At 41.1% G+C, this 12,820-nt stretch overlaps 1 protein-coding gene across 1 annotated transcript; it reads right to left on the bottom strand.

Annotated features, from left to right (window-relative positions):
- Positions 1–250: 250 nt before the first annotated feature.
- LOC139471977 (dentin sialophosphoprotein-like) lies at positions 251–11,357 on the bottom strand. The gene is made up of 8 exons (XM_071254483.1): positions 11,264–11,357; positions 8,163–8,228; positions 6,527–6,568; positions 5,065–5,145; positions 3,956–4,057; positions 2,191–2,310; positions 1,606–1,827; positions 251–426 (listed from the first exon to the last, which is right to left on the bottom strand). The coding sequence occupies exons 1-8, from the start codon at positions 11,355–11,357 to the stop codon at positions 251–253; spliced, it is 903 nt and encodes a 300-aa protein (XP_071110584.1).
- Positions 11,358–12,820: the final 1,463 nt, after the last annotated feature.

Here is a 12,820-nt window from a genome sequence, read left to right as displayed (position 1 = left end):
ACCCAGCACCCGAGAAGCTCTTCCGGCGGAATGGCGGGCAATACCAAGTGCAGCCATAGGCAAGTTAATCAACAGTGTGTCATCAAGATGTCGTTCAGTATTATTTCATCAGTCCCCGTATTTTTTGTCGGTAATATATGTTGATTTTAACTCTGTGACATCAATTTAATTTCAGTCGAGTGATGAGGCTTCAAAACTTGTACAGCAGAGGCCACTGCCCAAACCTTGACCACTCGCTGCAGCCGCGGAGTTATGGCTGCTTATCATCGTCGCCTGTATCAGGTGATGTCTGTCCAGCTGTACCCTCAGCTTGTGTCTGGACATCGTCTGAACGTGGCACTTGGTACGCGTCAGTATCTTTTTCTCTTTTGTCAACGGGTTCGCCTTCGAATGTCCAGGTGAAATGATCCTTCCGTGTGGATCCAGCTTTGAGAAAATAAAACTACATCGTTATATCAAGGAACCATCGACTTTCAAGTCACTATTCACGAGGATTATATTTCTTAGGCTCCCTTATAACCCATTTCATATTAGATTGAGTGAGTTGTGTTTAACGCCGCTTTTAACAGTATTTCAGTTATATCGCGGCGTGTCAGCTTAATGTGGGAGGAAAGCCCGAAGTGATGCAGGTCTCAGATGTTTACCACTTCGGTGAAACCCACGAGCACGGGTTTGGTGCTGACAAACCTAGAAATATGATCGGGGCGAACCGGGATTCGAACCCACAATAGGTTTCTGGCCTCTCCAAGAAACTTGGACGACTAGGCCATCCGTGCCACCCCTCACCCCCTACATATTGGAGCTTAACCTCGTGATATTATGGGAGGGGGTCAGAATATTTTTTCACTGCTTCAAGTCACACAAATGCAGCCGAACAGTGTTTTTTGCCCCCGAGAATAAATATTCACAAACACATCTAAGGCAAAATTATGTTTTTCGAGTATTTTATCGAGCAAATGATTCTTTTCAAAACGTATCCATACGAAGTAGGCAGCTGTGTACGTTTAAAACTATGTCATTAAATAAAAATATGTCATGATGTAAAAAGAGGTGAGGTGAAATGGGGTTTAACGTCGTGTTGAAGATAATTGCCCTTATATAGCGACGTGCATGTTCACGGATGCATGTATACCCCACTCAGTATACTCATTCAAGGTCCAGTCTTTGTTATTTGCCGTGCGCCAGACAGGGCAACAACAAGTCCCTACCTTAGAGTTTTTGGTATGACGCGGCCGGGAATAGGAAAACCGACCTTCCGCTCTCCGCGCAGACGCTCTATCCACAAGTCCACGGAAGGCAATCGGGAATTAACAACAAGATGGAAGCGACGCATTTAAGTACCAATACTCCTTCACGACTGTAAAAGTGATCTACATTAATAAAGGACCTGTGAAGATCCGGGTAAGAATAGGTCTTAAGCAACCCATGCTTGCCGTAAAAGGCGACAGTGTTTGTGGTAAGAGGCGACTAACGGATCGGGTGGTCAGGCTCGCTGACTTGGTGGATGCATGTCGTGAGCGTGTTGAACACTAAGCTACCCCACCAACCCTACTAAGTCGACATAGAAAATGAAGACACAAGATTGTGATTGACCTAACGATATACCGGACTGGCTGTAACTTGGGCGCATGTTTGTCCCCATTTCATCGTCAGAGATGTCCGAGGATGTGCTTGGTTGGCTGTCATGGCGCATGTTTGTCCCCATTTCATCGTCAGAGAAGTCTGAGGATGCGCTTGGTTGGCTGTTATGGCGCATGTTTGTCCCCATTTCATCGTCAGAGAGGTCCGAGGATTCGTTTGTCGATCCATCGCTTCGAGTCTTCGAATCTTCGAATTAAAAAATGAACAAACATTTACATTTGTATGAAAACTGTGTGGCTAATAAGAGTGATGTCCCTTCTATGTCCCCCCTGTTGACTAATCAGATTCCACCTCTTGCATTTGGTTCCAGCAAAATGGCGGCACCCAGTCAAGATGATCCGACCGATAATCAATGCTCTTGAATTTCATGATTTATATTACATTTTCGAAACGGTCTTATTTCGACACACAGTGTAAACAATGTGTACTTCATTTAATTTAAGATTATTGTCTTTCAAACAGTTTCTACATTCTCAGTTATGAAAAATATGTTCCCATAAAGCTGTTAAAGGTTGTCATATTACAGTCTTGGGCTGTCATGAACCTGACCTGAAGCTTGCATGACACCTTGTTGTTTCATGGCTTGTGCTAATAGTTGGCTGAACATGTTAAAACCTGATGTCCCACTAGACTGGCCAGTACTCTGCATTGACATCCCTTTGTAAGGATCTGAAGCGGATGAAGAAATGCTATGTTGAGTGAATGAGTGAATGAGTAGTGTTTAAAAGCGCTTTTAGCAATATTCCAGCATTATTACGGCAGGGAACACCAGAAATGTGCTTCACGTATTATACCCATGTCGGGAATAGATACCGGGCCTTTGGCGTGACGAGCGAACGCTTTAATCGCTAGGCTACCCGTTTGTGCCTATCTGTGTTGAAGTGTGGTGAAGTGTGGTTTAACGTCGCTTCCAAGACTATAGCACTTATACAGCGACGTGCATGTACGTGTGTGTGTGTTTGCTGTTTGTACTAGTCCGGACTAATGCCGATATATGGTGCTAGTTCACTTAGATACCATGCCGCAGTTTAACATGAATACCCCACTCAGACAGTCCTTGTTTTAGCCCCTTAATACCGAGCGCCAGACATGGTAACAACAAGTACCATCTTTTAACGTCTTTTGGTACGACGCGGCCGGGGATCGAAACCCCGGACCTTCCGCTCTCCGAGCGGACGCTTTACGGTTTAACATTGGTTACCCCACTCAGACACAGTATACTGACTCCGAGCCGAGCACTCCTTGTTTTAGCCCCTTAATGCCGAGCGCCAGACAGGATAACAACACGTACCATCTTTTAACGTCTTTAGGTATGACGCGTCCTTCCGCTCTCCGGGCGTAGGCTCTACCACTAGATCACGGAGGCGGTCCTATCTGAGTTGAAACCCTTTACACTAACAGATAGATTTTTGATTGATGTCAATGATAGATTGACGTATCATGACGGATGTTTGGAAGGGGCACGGTAAATATTAGTTTCAGGTAGATATTATATGGATAAGGGCTGGGGTCATGATAGAATGGAAAAATAGCTAAACACGATAGAAAATTAACTAGAAATTCGTCAAACATGAATTTTGGTCATGATAGCAGACAGAAGATCGACAAAATAGGATTAGGGTAAGGAAAGTTGATTGAAGTTCTACAAATAAGAACTGCGGTCAGTAATGTTGACAGAAGTTCGACAAACAAGGACTGAAGTCAGTATAGTTGGCAGAGAAGTTCGACAAACAAGGACTGCAGTCAGTATAGTTGACAGAGAAGTTCGACAAACAAGGACTGAAGTCAGTATAGTTGGCAGAGAAGTTCGACAAACAAGGACTGATCATGAAGTCAGTATAGTTGGTAGAGAAAATCGACAAACAAGGATTGGGTTTCGGAAAGTTGATGGAAGTCCGACAAATAAAGACTGAAATCAGTATAGTTGACAGAGAAGTTCGACAAACAAGGACTGAAAACAGTATAGTTGGCAGAGAAGTTCGACAAACAAGGACTGATCATGAAGTCAGTATAGTTGGTAGAGAAGTTCGACAAACAAGGATTGGAGTTAGTATAGTTGATGGAAGTTCGACAAACAAGGATTTGGATCAGTATAGTTGATGGAAGTTCGACAAACAAGGGTTGGGGTCAGTATAGTTGATAGGGGTTTGACAAACAAGGATTTGGGTTAGTACAGTTGATGGAACTTATCTAAACAAGGGTTTGGGTCGTGATTGAAAGGTAAACGATAATATGGATAATTGACAAAAAAAGGTTTGGTTCTTGACAACGCATTAAAGATGACGAAATTAGCTGGAATGATCAAACAATAAACCTGGTTGTCTGTGACTTGGGTGCATGCTTGTTTCAATTTCGTCGTCAGAGATGTCTGTGGACTCATGTGTAGATCCATCGCTGCTTGTTTCTGTTTGCGATTCTGAGAATCAAATAAAACCCGCCTGGTTGCAGAGACACTATTAAAGGTACAACTACAGTATCAAAGCCAGCGATATCAATATATTTTATAATAGGAAGTATATAGTTTCATGCCGCTATACAAGCAATATCACGGCTGGCGACAAAGATTTGGCATCACACACTGCACCCATGTCGGAAATGAAGCTGTTTCCTTTGCATGCCTTTGTGGCGGGTGCCACTGGTGGAGCATGACATGCAAACCCTATCGCGAACACCTGGAATCATCACTATTTCATAGTGATTCATAAAAATATATATTGTCAATGCAAGAGAATAACCAGTGTAGAGTATCCGCCGAAACAGATTCCATTGGGCGTGAAGGGCAAAATAATACTGTTAAATGATATGAATGTACCACTGAGCGTCAGTGATGAGACAAGGTGTTCGCGAAAAGGGTAAGCATGTCCTGTCCCACCGGAAGCACTCGGCATTCACACAAAGCAAGTATTTATTGCCTGACGCTGCACAACAGTATTCCTGCTATGCGAAGACTGCCTGTAAACAAACCAGACAATCGTGTGATCGATGAACAAGATCAACACGGGTTTATGAAGTACCCGGAATCGTAAAATGGACATTGCTTTCAGCAAAGATTTCTTGCAATTATAGACATGGTTTTGTCGATTTGTTGATGATAAAGCTGTCCAGATCACTACACGTATAAAACAGGCTTTTAAAATATTTAACCACACAGTTGTCTCAGGCGTCTAGGGCGTCTAAGGCGCCGCAATTCGCTGTGGAGTTGCGTCTCTTGGGCCGCGATTCGCCCCGATTATGTTTCTAGGTTTGACAGCACCATACCCATGCTCGTGGGTTTCACCGAAGGGGTAAACGTCTAAGACCTGCATCACTTCGGGCTTTCCTCCCACATTGAGCTGACACGCCGTGATATAACTGGAATACTGTTAACAGCGGCGTTAAACCCAACTCACTCACTTTTCAAGTTCAAACTTTCATAGTACTGACTGAGTTGTCCTGTGTTTACAGCTCCTGCAAGTAGCTGGTCAATCATGTTAAAACTGGCTACTGCCTCGTCCGTGTTAGAAGCTACCAAAAGAAAGTATTCACTGTCATCATCCCTTTAACCCAAATATACAGCGAAAAAAGGTATAGAGTCTAGCATTATAGGTACACTCCCATTTTAACACATCCATTTGAACAGCAAAAGATACAGCTCTGTTTACACAATTTATGTTTAAGCATCTTCAAGGAATGAAGCTTTCGTGGTAAAGGTAGAAACAGGCATCACATTGTCAAGACAGCGTTGGGAACTGTAGTCATATATCCCAAAGTTACAATACTGTAACACGTGATATACATCTAGCTACATCTGTCAGCCTTTTCATCTAGCTAAAGTTACATTTGACAACCTTTTCATCTAGCGAAAATTTAATATGTCACCATTTACCTGTAGCTAAAGTTCAGTATGTCAGCGTTTACATGTAGCTAAAGTTAAGTATGTCATCGTTTACCTGTAGCTAAAGTTCAGTATGTCAGCGTTTACCTGTAGCTAAAGTTAAGTATGTCATCGTTTAGCTGTAGCTAAAGTTAAGTATGTCATCGTTTACCTGTAGCTAAAGTTCAGTATGTCAGCGTTTACATGTAGCTAAAGTGAAGTATGTCAGCGTTTACCTGTAGCTAAAGTTCAGTATGTCAGCGTTTACATGTAGCTAAAGTTAAGTATGTCAGCGTTTACCTGCAGCTTAAGTTAAATATGTCAGCGTTTACCTGTAGCTAAAGTTCAGTATGTCAGCGTTTACCTGTAGCTAAAGTTCAGTATGTTAGCGTTTACCTGTAGCTAAAGTTAAGTGTGTCAGCGTTTACCTGTAGCTAAAGTTCAATATGTCAGCGTTTACCTGTAGCTAAAGTTAAGTGTGTCAGCGTTTACCTGTAGCTAAAGTTCAATATGTCATCGTTTACCTGTAGCTAAAGTTAAGTGTGTCAGCGTTTACCTGTAGCTAAAGTTAAGTGTGTCAGCGTTTACCTGTAGCTAAAGTTCAATATGTCATCGTTTACCTGTAGCTAAAGTTAAGTGTGTCAGCGTTTACCTGTAGCTAAAGTTCAATATGTCATCGTTTACCTGTAGCTAAAGTTAAGTGTGTCAGCGTTTACCTGTAGCTAAAGTTCGATATGTCATCGTTTACCTGTAGCTAAAGTTAAGTGTGTCAGCGTTTATATGTAACTAAAGTTAAGTGTGTCAGAGTTCAAGATGTTCATCTCCCTGTGGCTAACGTTCAATATGTCAGGGTCTACATGTAGATAAGGTTACTTAAGTCAACTTTTACGCTTAAACATGGTCAGAATCGTACAATGGACCCTGCTTTTAGTAAATATTCTTTTGCGATTAAGGTCATTGTGTTTCCACTTTTATTTGCAACCTATGCGTGTCAACAATACCACGGCTTACCCGAACTATGGGACGCCATACCTTTTTTTAAGAGAGTCTTCATGTCCAACTTCAGTTTTGTTACTGGAATGAAATGATGTTTGAACTGCAATGAAAATGTCGAAGGACAATATGTGCTTGGTTTTACAGTGCCAGAACTCTGACATACCATGCAACGGTTTAACATGGATACCCCATTCAGGCACAGTATACTAACTCCGAGCCGACTGGTCATTCTTTTATCCCCTTTATGCCGAAGTACAATCGTTTAACGTCTGTTTGAAAGACGCGGCCAGGGATCGAACCACCGACTTTCCGCTCCCCGAGCAGACGCTCTATCCTCTAGACCGAGGAGGCAGTCTACATCACAGAAAGAGGCTATCGTGTTACACACCTGTTTACAAAAAACCGAACATATCCCGTGTTGGTGTTATTTGAAAAAAATAATATAGTCACGTGGTGGTATGTTTTGTTTGAGTTAACACGTCAGGACCTGAGTGAATGAAAAAAGGTTTATGTTAACCATGGACAGTGTAAGCATAGTCAACTCGAGATGTAACGACATTAGGTGACGTATCAAATATGATGTGCATATCACGGGTCAACTATTCAGAAGCAACGGTATATAGATGGTATTTCATGTGTCGAGTATTTCTCTCATCGAGTGACGGGGAAAAGGCATAGCCATGAGCGCGACTATCTCTGTCAAGAGATGAGAGAAACATGATATTTTATAAGACACATGGAATATCCTATTTATTAATTATTTCTTTTGTAGTTTTCTACTGGAAATTTATTTTTTTTGTTTACAAATGTACACCCTTACAACGTAAATTTTCTCAACAAAACACACATGGACGTTTCACCAACAAAAGTAATTGCGACTTAAAAAGTAGTTCCGAAATTGAAAAATCTTAAAAAATATAAACAAAAGTAATACACAATATTTGAGGTCACTAAAAATGTTTTGTCATATATTTGGATATGATTATATATACACAATCAAGTTCCAAAAATATATTCTTGAAAGATACGAGACCGCTGTTGGAAGCGAAGCAAAACACGCTGGTCAAGTAATAAAAATGAGAGATTTAAAGTTTATAACGAAACATTTTCAAGAGAATAACAAACGAAAAGAAGCGATATTAAATACATAAAGGCTCATCTGTCTTTAGCTGGCCTTGTCAATGTGGAACTAACGTTAAAGGAAGTCAACAGTTTGTGTCCAGGTCAGACACTTGCGATAAAGGGAGACAATTTGCAAGGAGGCAGCTCTTGTATGACAATAGTTCCTCAAAGTGTAATGTTCACTGCAATGAAAATATCACTTTTCTCAACTTCAGAAAACTCAGTCTTTCACACTGAAGTACATAATAAAAGTAACTACGGCTGAGAGATCACATCAAACTTGGTAATTACAGATGCTCGTTTTATTTGATTTTATTCCCAATCGTAATATCCGTATATATTGTAGTAAATAGTGATCTGGTCAAATGCGATACGAACTGTACTATCTCATAAAAAATATTACACTTGTTAGTTTGTTGTCTGACGCCAGCAGCCTGTACACAATCGAGGCCTGACAAACCAGAGATTAATATCATGAACACCTTCGAACGCGGTCGGGGCACCATGCCACCCGATCGGAGATCTATGGGAACAGGTAGAAGCACATTACCTGCATTGTGAATTGTTTCAATTTCGCCAACCATCTTCTGCTGTTGCTTCTCCAGTCCAGCCAAACCTTAAAGTACGTCGACAACACAGAACACATATGTTTTACACTGGAAATTGCTAATACAAGGGCTAATGAATCAGAAACGGGGGGATTAGTACGTTTGTGCATGGAGGTTAGGTTTTGACACAAACATGTGTTTCAATTCTAATTATTATACATAAGGCCTCGATAATAGATGTCAAATATTTATATACAACCACTGCGTGTACAAGGCCTTAAAATCGGTAAGTGGGACAAGTATGTTCAAAAAGATTGTGGGATGAGCTGCACAGACGTCCTCGTCAACCAAGGCCACAGAATCTGCAGCAATTACGCCAGGCTTTTCAGGAAGAACATATTATTAAATCTTGGCTTGACGATTTTCAAATTCTTTTCGTGAACTGAGTGATTTGTAAAAACGGCACGCGTCATAACCTGATCAAGAAACCTATGATAAATTCAAAGACTTGCACGTGAAAACTGCTTTTCATTTTTCCAAGAAACCAAATCCTGAAATGTCATCAATATTAAGCATATCGAAGACAATAATATTGTTTTGTGACACTTTATAGTGTGTGAGTGTGTGAGTTTGATTTTACGCCGTTTTTAGCAGTATTCCAGCAATATCACGGATGATACTTTATATGTTAAAACAGAACATGTAGACTTCTATTTGGTGTTGCAGTTCAACATGGAATGCTTTCCATCCACGAAATATATTTTCGAAATATTGTTACCATCTATGCGTTTCTGTTTTCGGCTTTCATAGGATATAAGTATAACTAAGTTCATAACTTTCACAGAATTATACATGTTCATTAGAAAAAGCTAATCGTATGATTATTAATGTTCTTTTATACCTCGGTAATAGCTTTCATATGGTTATAAGCGTATTTTTCTAAAAAAAGTTGTGGTAATAATTTTTCCTAAATGTTTTAAGTGTGCTTTAGTAATAGCTTCCGGTTAGGGCGCCGTGGTTGTCCGGAGGTGACGGAGTTCGCGCGTCACGTCGAAGACCCGGGTTCGATTCCCCTAATGCCTTAACACTGTGTCAAGCCCACTTCTGGTGTCTTTCGTCATGTTATGAATATTTCTAAAAGTGGCGTAAATACTTACGTACAATACTTACTCAATCACAAATTTAAAGAAATATTCATATGGTTATCAATGTATTTTAGAAATAACTTTCAGATGATTTTACGCGTACTTCAGCGACAGTGAATGAGTATGGTTTAACTCCGCTTTAAGAAATGATGACCCAGCTTTATCGACAGCTTTCATCTGGTCATGAGCGTACATTTGTGTCTTTCAGGGGTTTTAAGTGTTTTTCATGTAATGGAACTAATATGATTGTACTAGCGCTTCAACGCGGACAGGGACAATGGTTGATCACCACGTTTCGTCTTGTTCATAACAAGGCTACATTGTGGTGTTGTGTTGCTTACGGTCACTGGATATTGTTTACTTAAAAAAACATTGACACATAAATGAGAAATGCAAAAGTACACAAATATGAAATATCGGAATGTTGAATTCCCCCCTCCCCGGTAACACATTTCACAGATTATTCGTAAGAGACGCGTCACATTCCATATGCATGAGACACACGTCACATACTATCATGTAACAGGCTATACAAATGAGGTATATGACACAGACTATACGTATGAGACAAGCGTCACACTGTATATGTATGAGACACACGTCACCGGCTGCACATGAGACACACGTCCAATACTATACATATGAGACATGGGTCCACAGACTATACGGCTGCACAAATGAGACATACGTCACATACTATACATATGAGACATACGTCCACAGACTATACGGCTGCACATATGAGACACACGACACATACTATACATATGAGACGCACGTCACATTCTATACATATGAGACATACGTCCACAGACTATACGGCTGCACATATGAGACACACGACACATACTATACATATGAGACGCACGTCACATTCTATACATATGAGACATACGTCCACAGGCTATACTGCTGCACAAATGAGACACACGTCACATACTATACATATGAGATATGCGTCCACAGGCTATACGGCTGCACATATGAGAGACACGTCATATACTATACATATGAGATATACGTCCACAAGCTATACGGCTGCACATATGAGAGACACGTCACATACTATACATATGAGACATACGTCCACAAGCTATACGGCTGCACATATGAGAGACACGTCACATACTATACATATGAGACATACGTCCACAGACTATACGGCTGCACATATGAGAGACTCGTCACATACTATACATATGAGACATACGTCCACAGACTATACAGCTGCACATATGAGAGACTCGTCACATACTATACATATGAGACATACGTCACATACTATACATATGAGACATACGTCCACAGGCTATACAGCCGCACATATGAGACACACGTCACATGCTACATGTATGAGACATACGTCACATACTATACATATGAGACATACGTCACATGCTATACATATGAGACATACGTCACAAACTATACATATGAGACACACGTCACATACTATACATATGAGACATACGTCACATACTATACATATGAGACATACGTCCACAGGCTATACGGCTGCACATATGAGAGACACGTCACATACTATACATATGAGACATACGTCACATTCTATACATAAGAGACATGGGTCCACAGGCTATACAGCCGCACATATGAGACATACGTCACATACTATACATATGAGACATACGTCCACAGGTTATACGACTGCACATATGAGAGACACGTCACATACTATACATATGAGACATACGTCACATACTATACATATGAGACATACGTCCACAGACTATACAGCCGAACATATCGGACACACGTCACATACTATACATATGAGACATACGTCACATACTATACATATGAGACATACTCACAAACTATACATATGAGACAGACGTCAGAGGCAATGTAAATTGCACATGTATATTATGTTCTTATCGCTCAGGTTATCTGGCGTCTTCTGTTTGACTTACCTGAGTGTGAAGTTTGAGACTTACCTGTCTCCTCCATCTGGCCGCCGTTTCTCTTCGCCGAAATGCAGGCGAGGAAAAGGAACGACACACACGCCAATACCAACAGCCGTGCCATCATGACCGCCTGCATAGGAAGGCCACCTCTTTAACAAAACATCACGTTTGTCCAAATTTGACGCATCAGTGACCGAAATGTGTTTGATGCAATTCTTCATTTTGGCTTAAACCATTATGTGTTGAAAAACTGTCTAGAAAGATTGGATTTGTTTTTGAAGGGTGCCACCGTTTGGGCAGGATACGCGAAAACCTGGTATCATCACTATCAGATAGTGATTCACAAACACATGTTTATGACATACTCAGAATCGTACAATGGACTTCGATTTTGGCAAAGATTTAATATTTCCGTCAAATGGAATGTGTTTTGTGGGATAAACGAGACTGGTTCTTCTGTGGCGTTGAGGTTCTGTATTTATGATTATGGAAAGAAAACACTTTAAGTTTCACTTCCTGTCTGATACTTAACGACGGCTATATTACCATGTTTACATATGAGACATACGTCAACAGGCTATACAGCCGCACATATGAGACACACGTCACATACTATACATATGAGACATACGTCCACAGGCTATACGGCTATAATGTTTGTCCATTTCATTCATAACCATCCTTCCATTGATGCCATAGTAATATTCATAATGCTTAATTTAAAGTGCGTGTAAGTGAGTGAGTTTGGTCTTACGCCGCTATTAGCAATATTCCAGCAATATCACGGCGGGGAACACCAGAAATTGGCTTCAAACATTGTACCCATGGCGGGAATCGAGCCCGGATCTTCGGCTTTAACCACTATAGGCTACCCGACCGCCCCTTGTTTTCAAGACCCTTACACAATCATATATGTTCATAATAACCCTTACTTTAATGTAGCTTTTATATTGAAAAACGGGCAACTCAATGACGGTCCATTTTGATGTGAACCTCCCTATTTCTTTGTCGCAATACCCTGTTTGACCGTAAACCTTATTATGGTGATTTGTACCTCTCTCTCTCTGTATTGTGATATGACTGAACCTACAGGTCTTTGTCCAGCTTGGGGGGCACGGGTGTCCCGGTCGTCTAAGGCGCCGCGATTCGCTGTGCAGAGTTGCGTCTCTTCGGCACGCCAGAAACCTATGATTGTGGGTTCGAATCCCGGTTCGCCTCGATTATGTTTCTAGGTTTGTCAGCACCATACCCGTGCTCGTGGGTTTCACCGAAGTGGTAAACGTCTGAGACCTGCATCACTTCGGGCTTTCCTCCCACATTAAGCTGACACGCCATGATATAACTGGAATACTGTTAAAAGCGGCGTTAAACCCAACTCACTCACTCACTCACTCACTCACTTTGTCCACCTTATGACTCAGAAGTAAGTAGGAATACAACACTACTCACCGTTGTCGACTGTGAAGAAGGTGATTTCAATATGCATCCGGAATAATAATATCTTTATTATATACAGATGCATGAGAATATCCGATTTGCGTTAGTTGAAACCCGTGTTATGATCAGGAGACTTCAAAGCTTCTTTGA

This window comes from Haliotis cracherodii, unplaced genomic scaffold (assembly GCF_022045235.1).
Source record: "Haliotis cracherodii isolate W230 unplaced genomic scaffold, xgHalCrac1.p SCAF_23, whole genome shotgun sequence".
Classification (NCBI taxonomy): Eukaryota; Metazoa; Mollusca; class Gastropoda; order Lepetellida; family Haliotidae; genus Haliotis; species Haliotis cracherodii.
The sequence above is the reverse complement of the archived record's forward strand: the minus strand, read 5'-3'. Positions and strand labels throughout refer to the sequence as shown.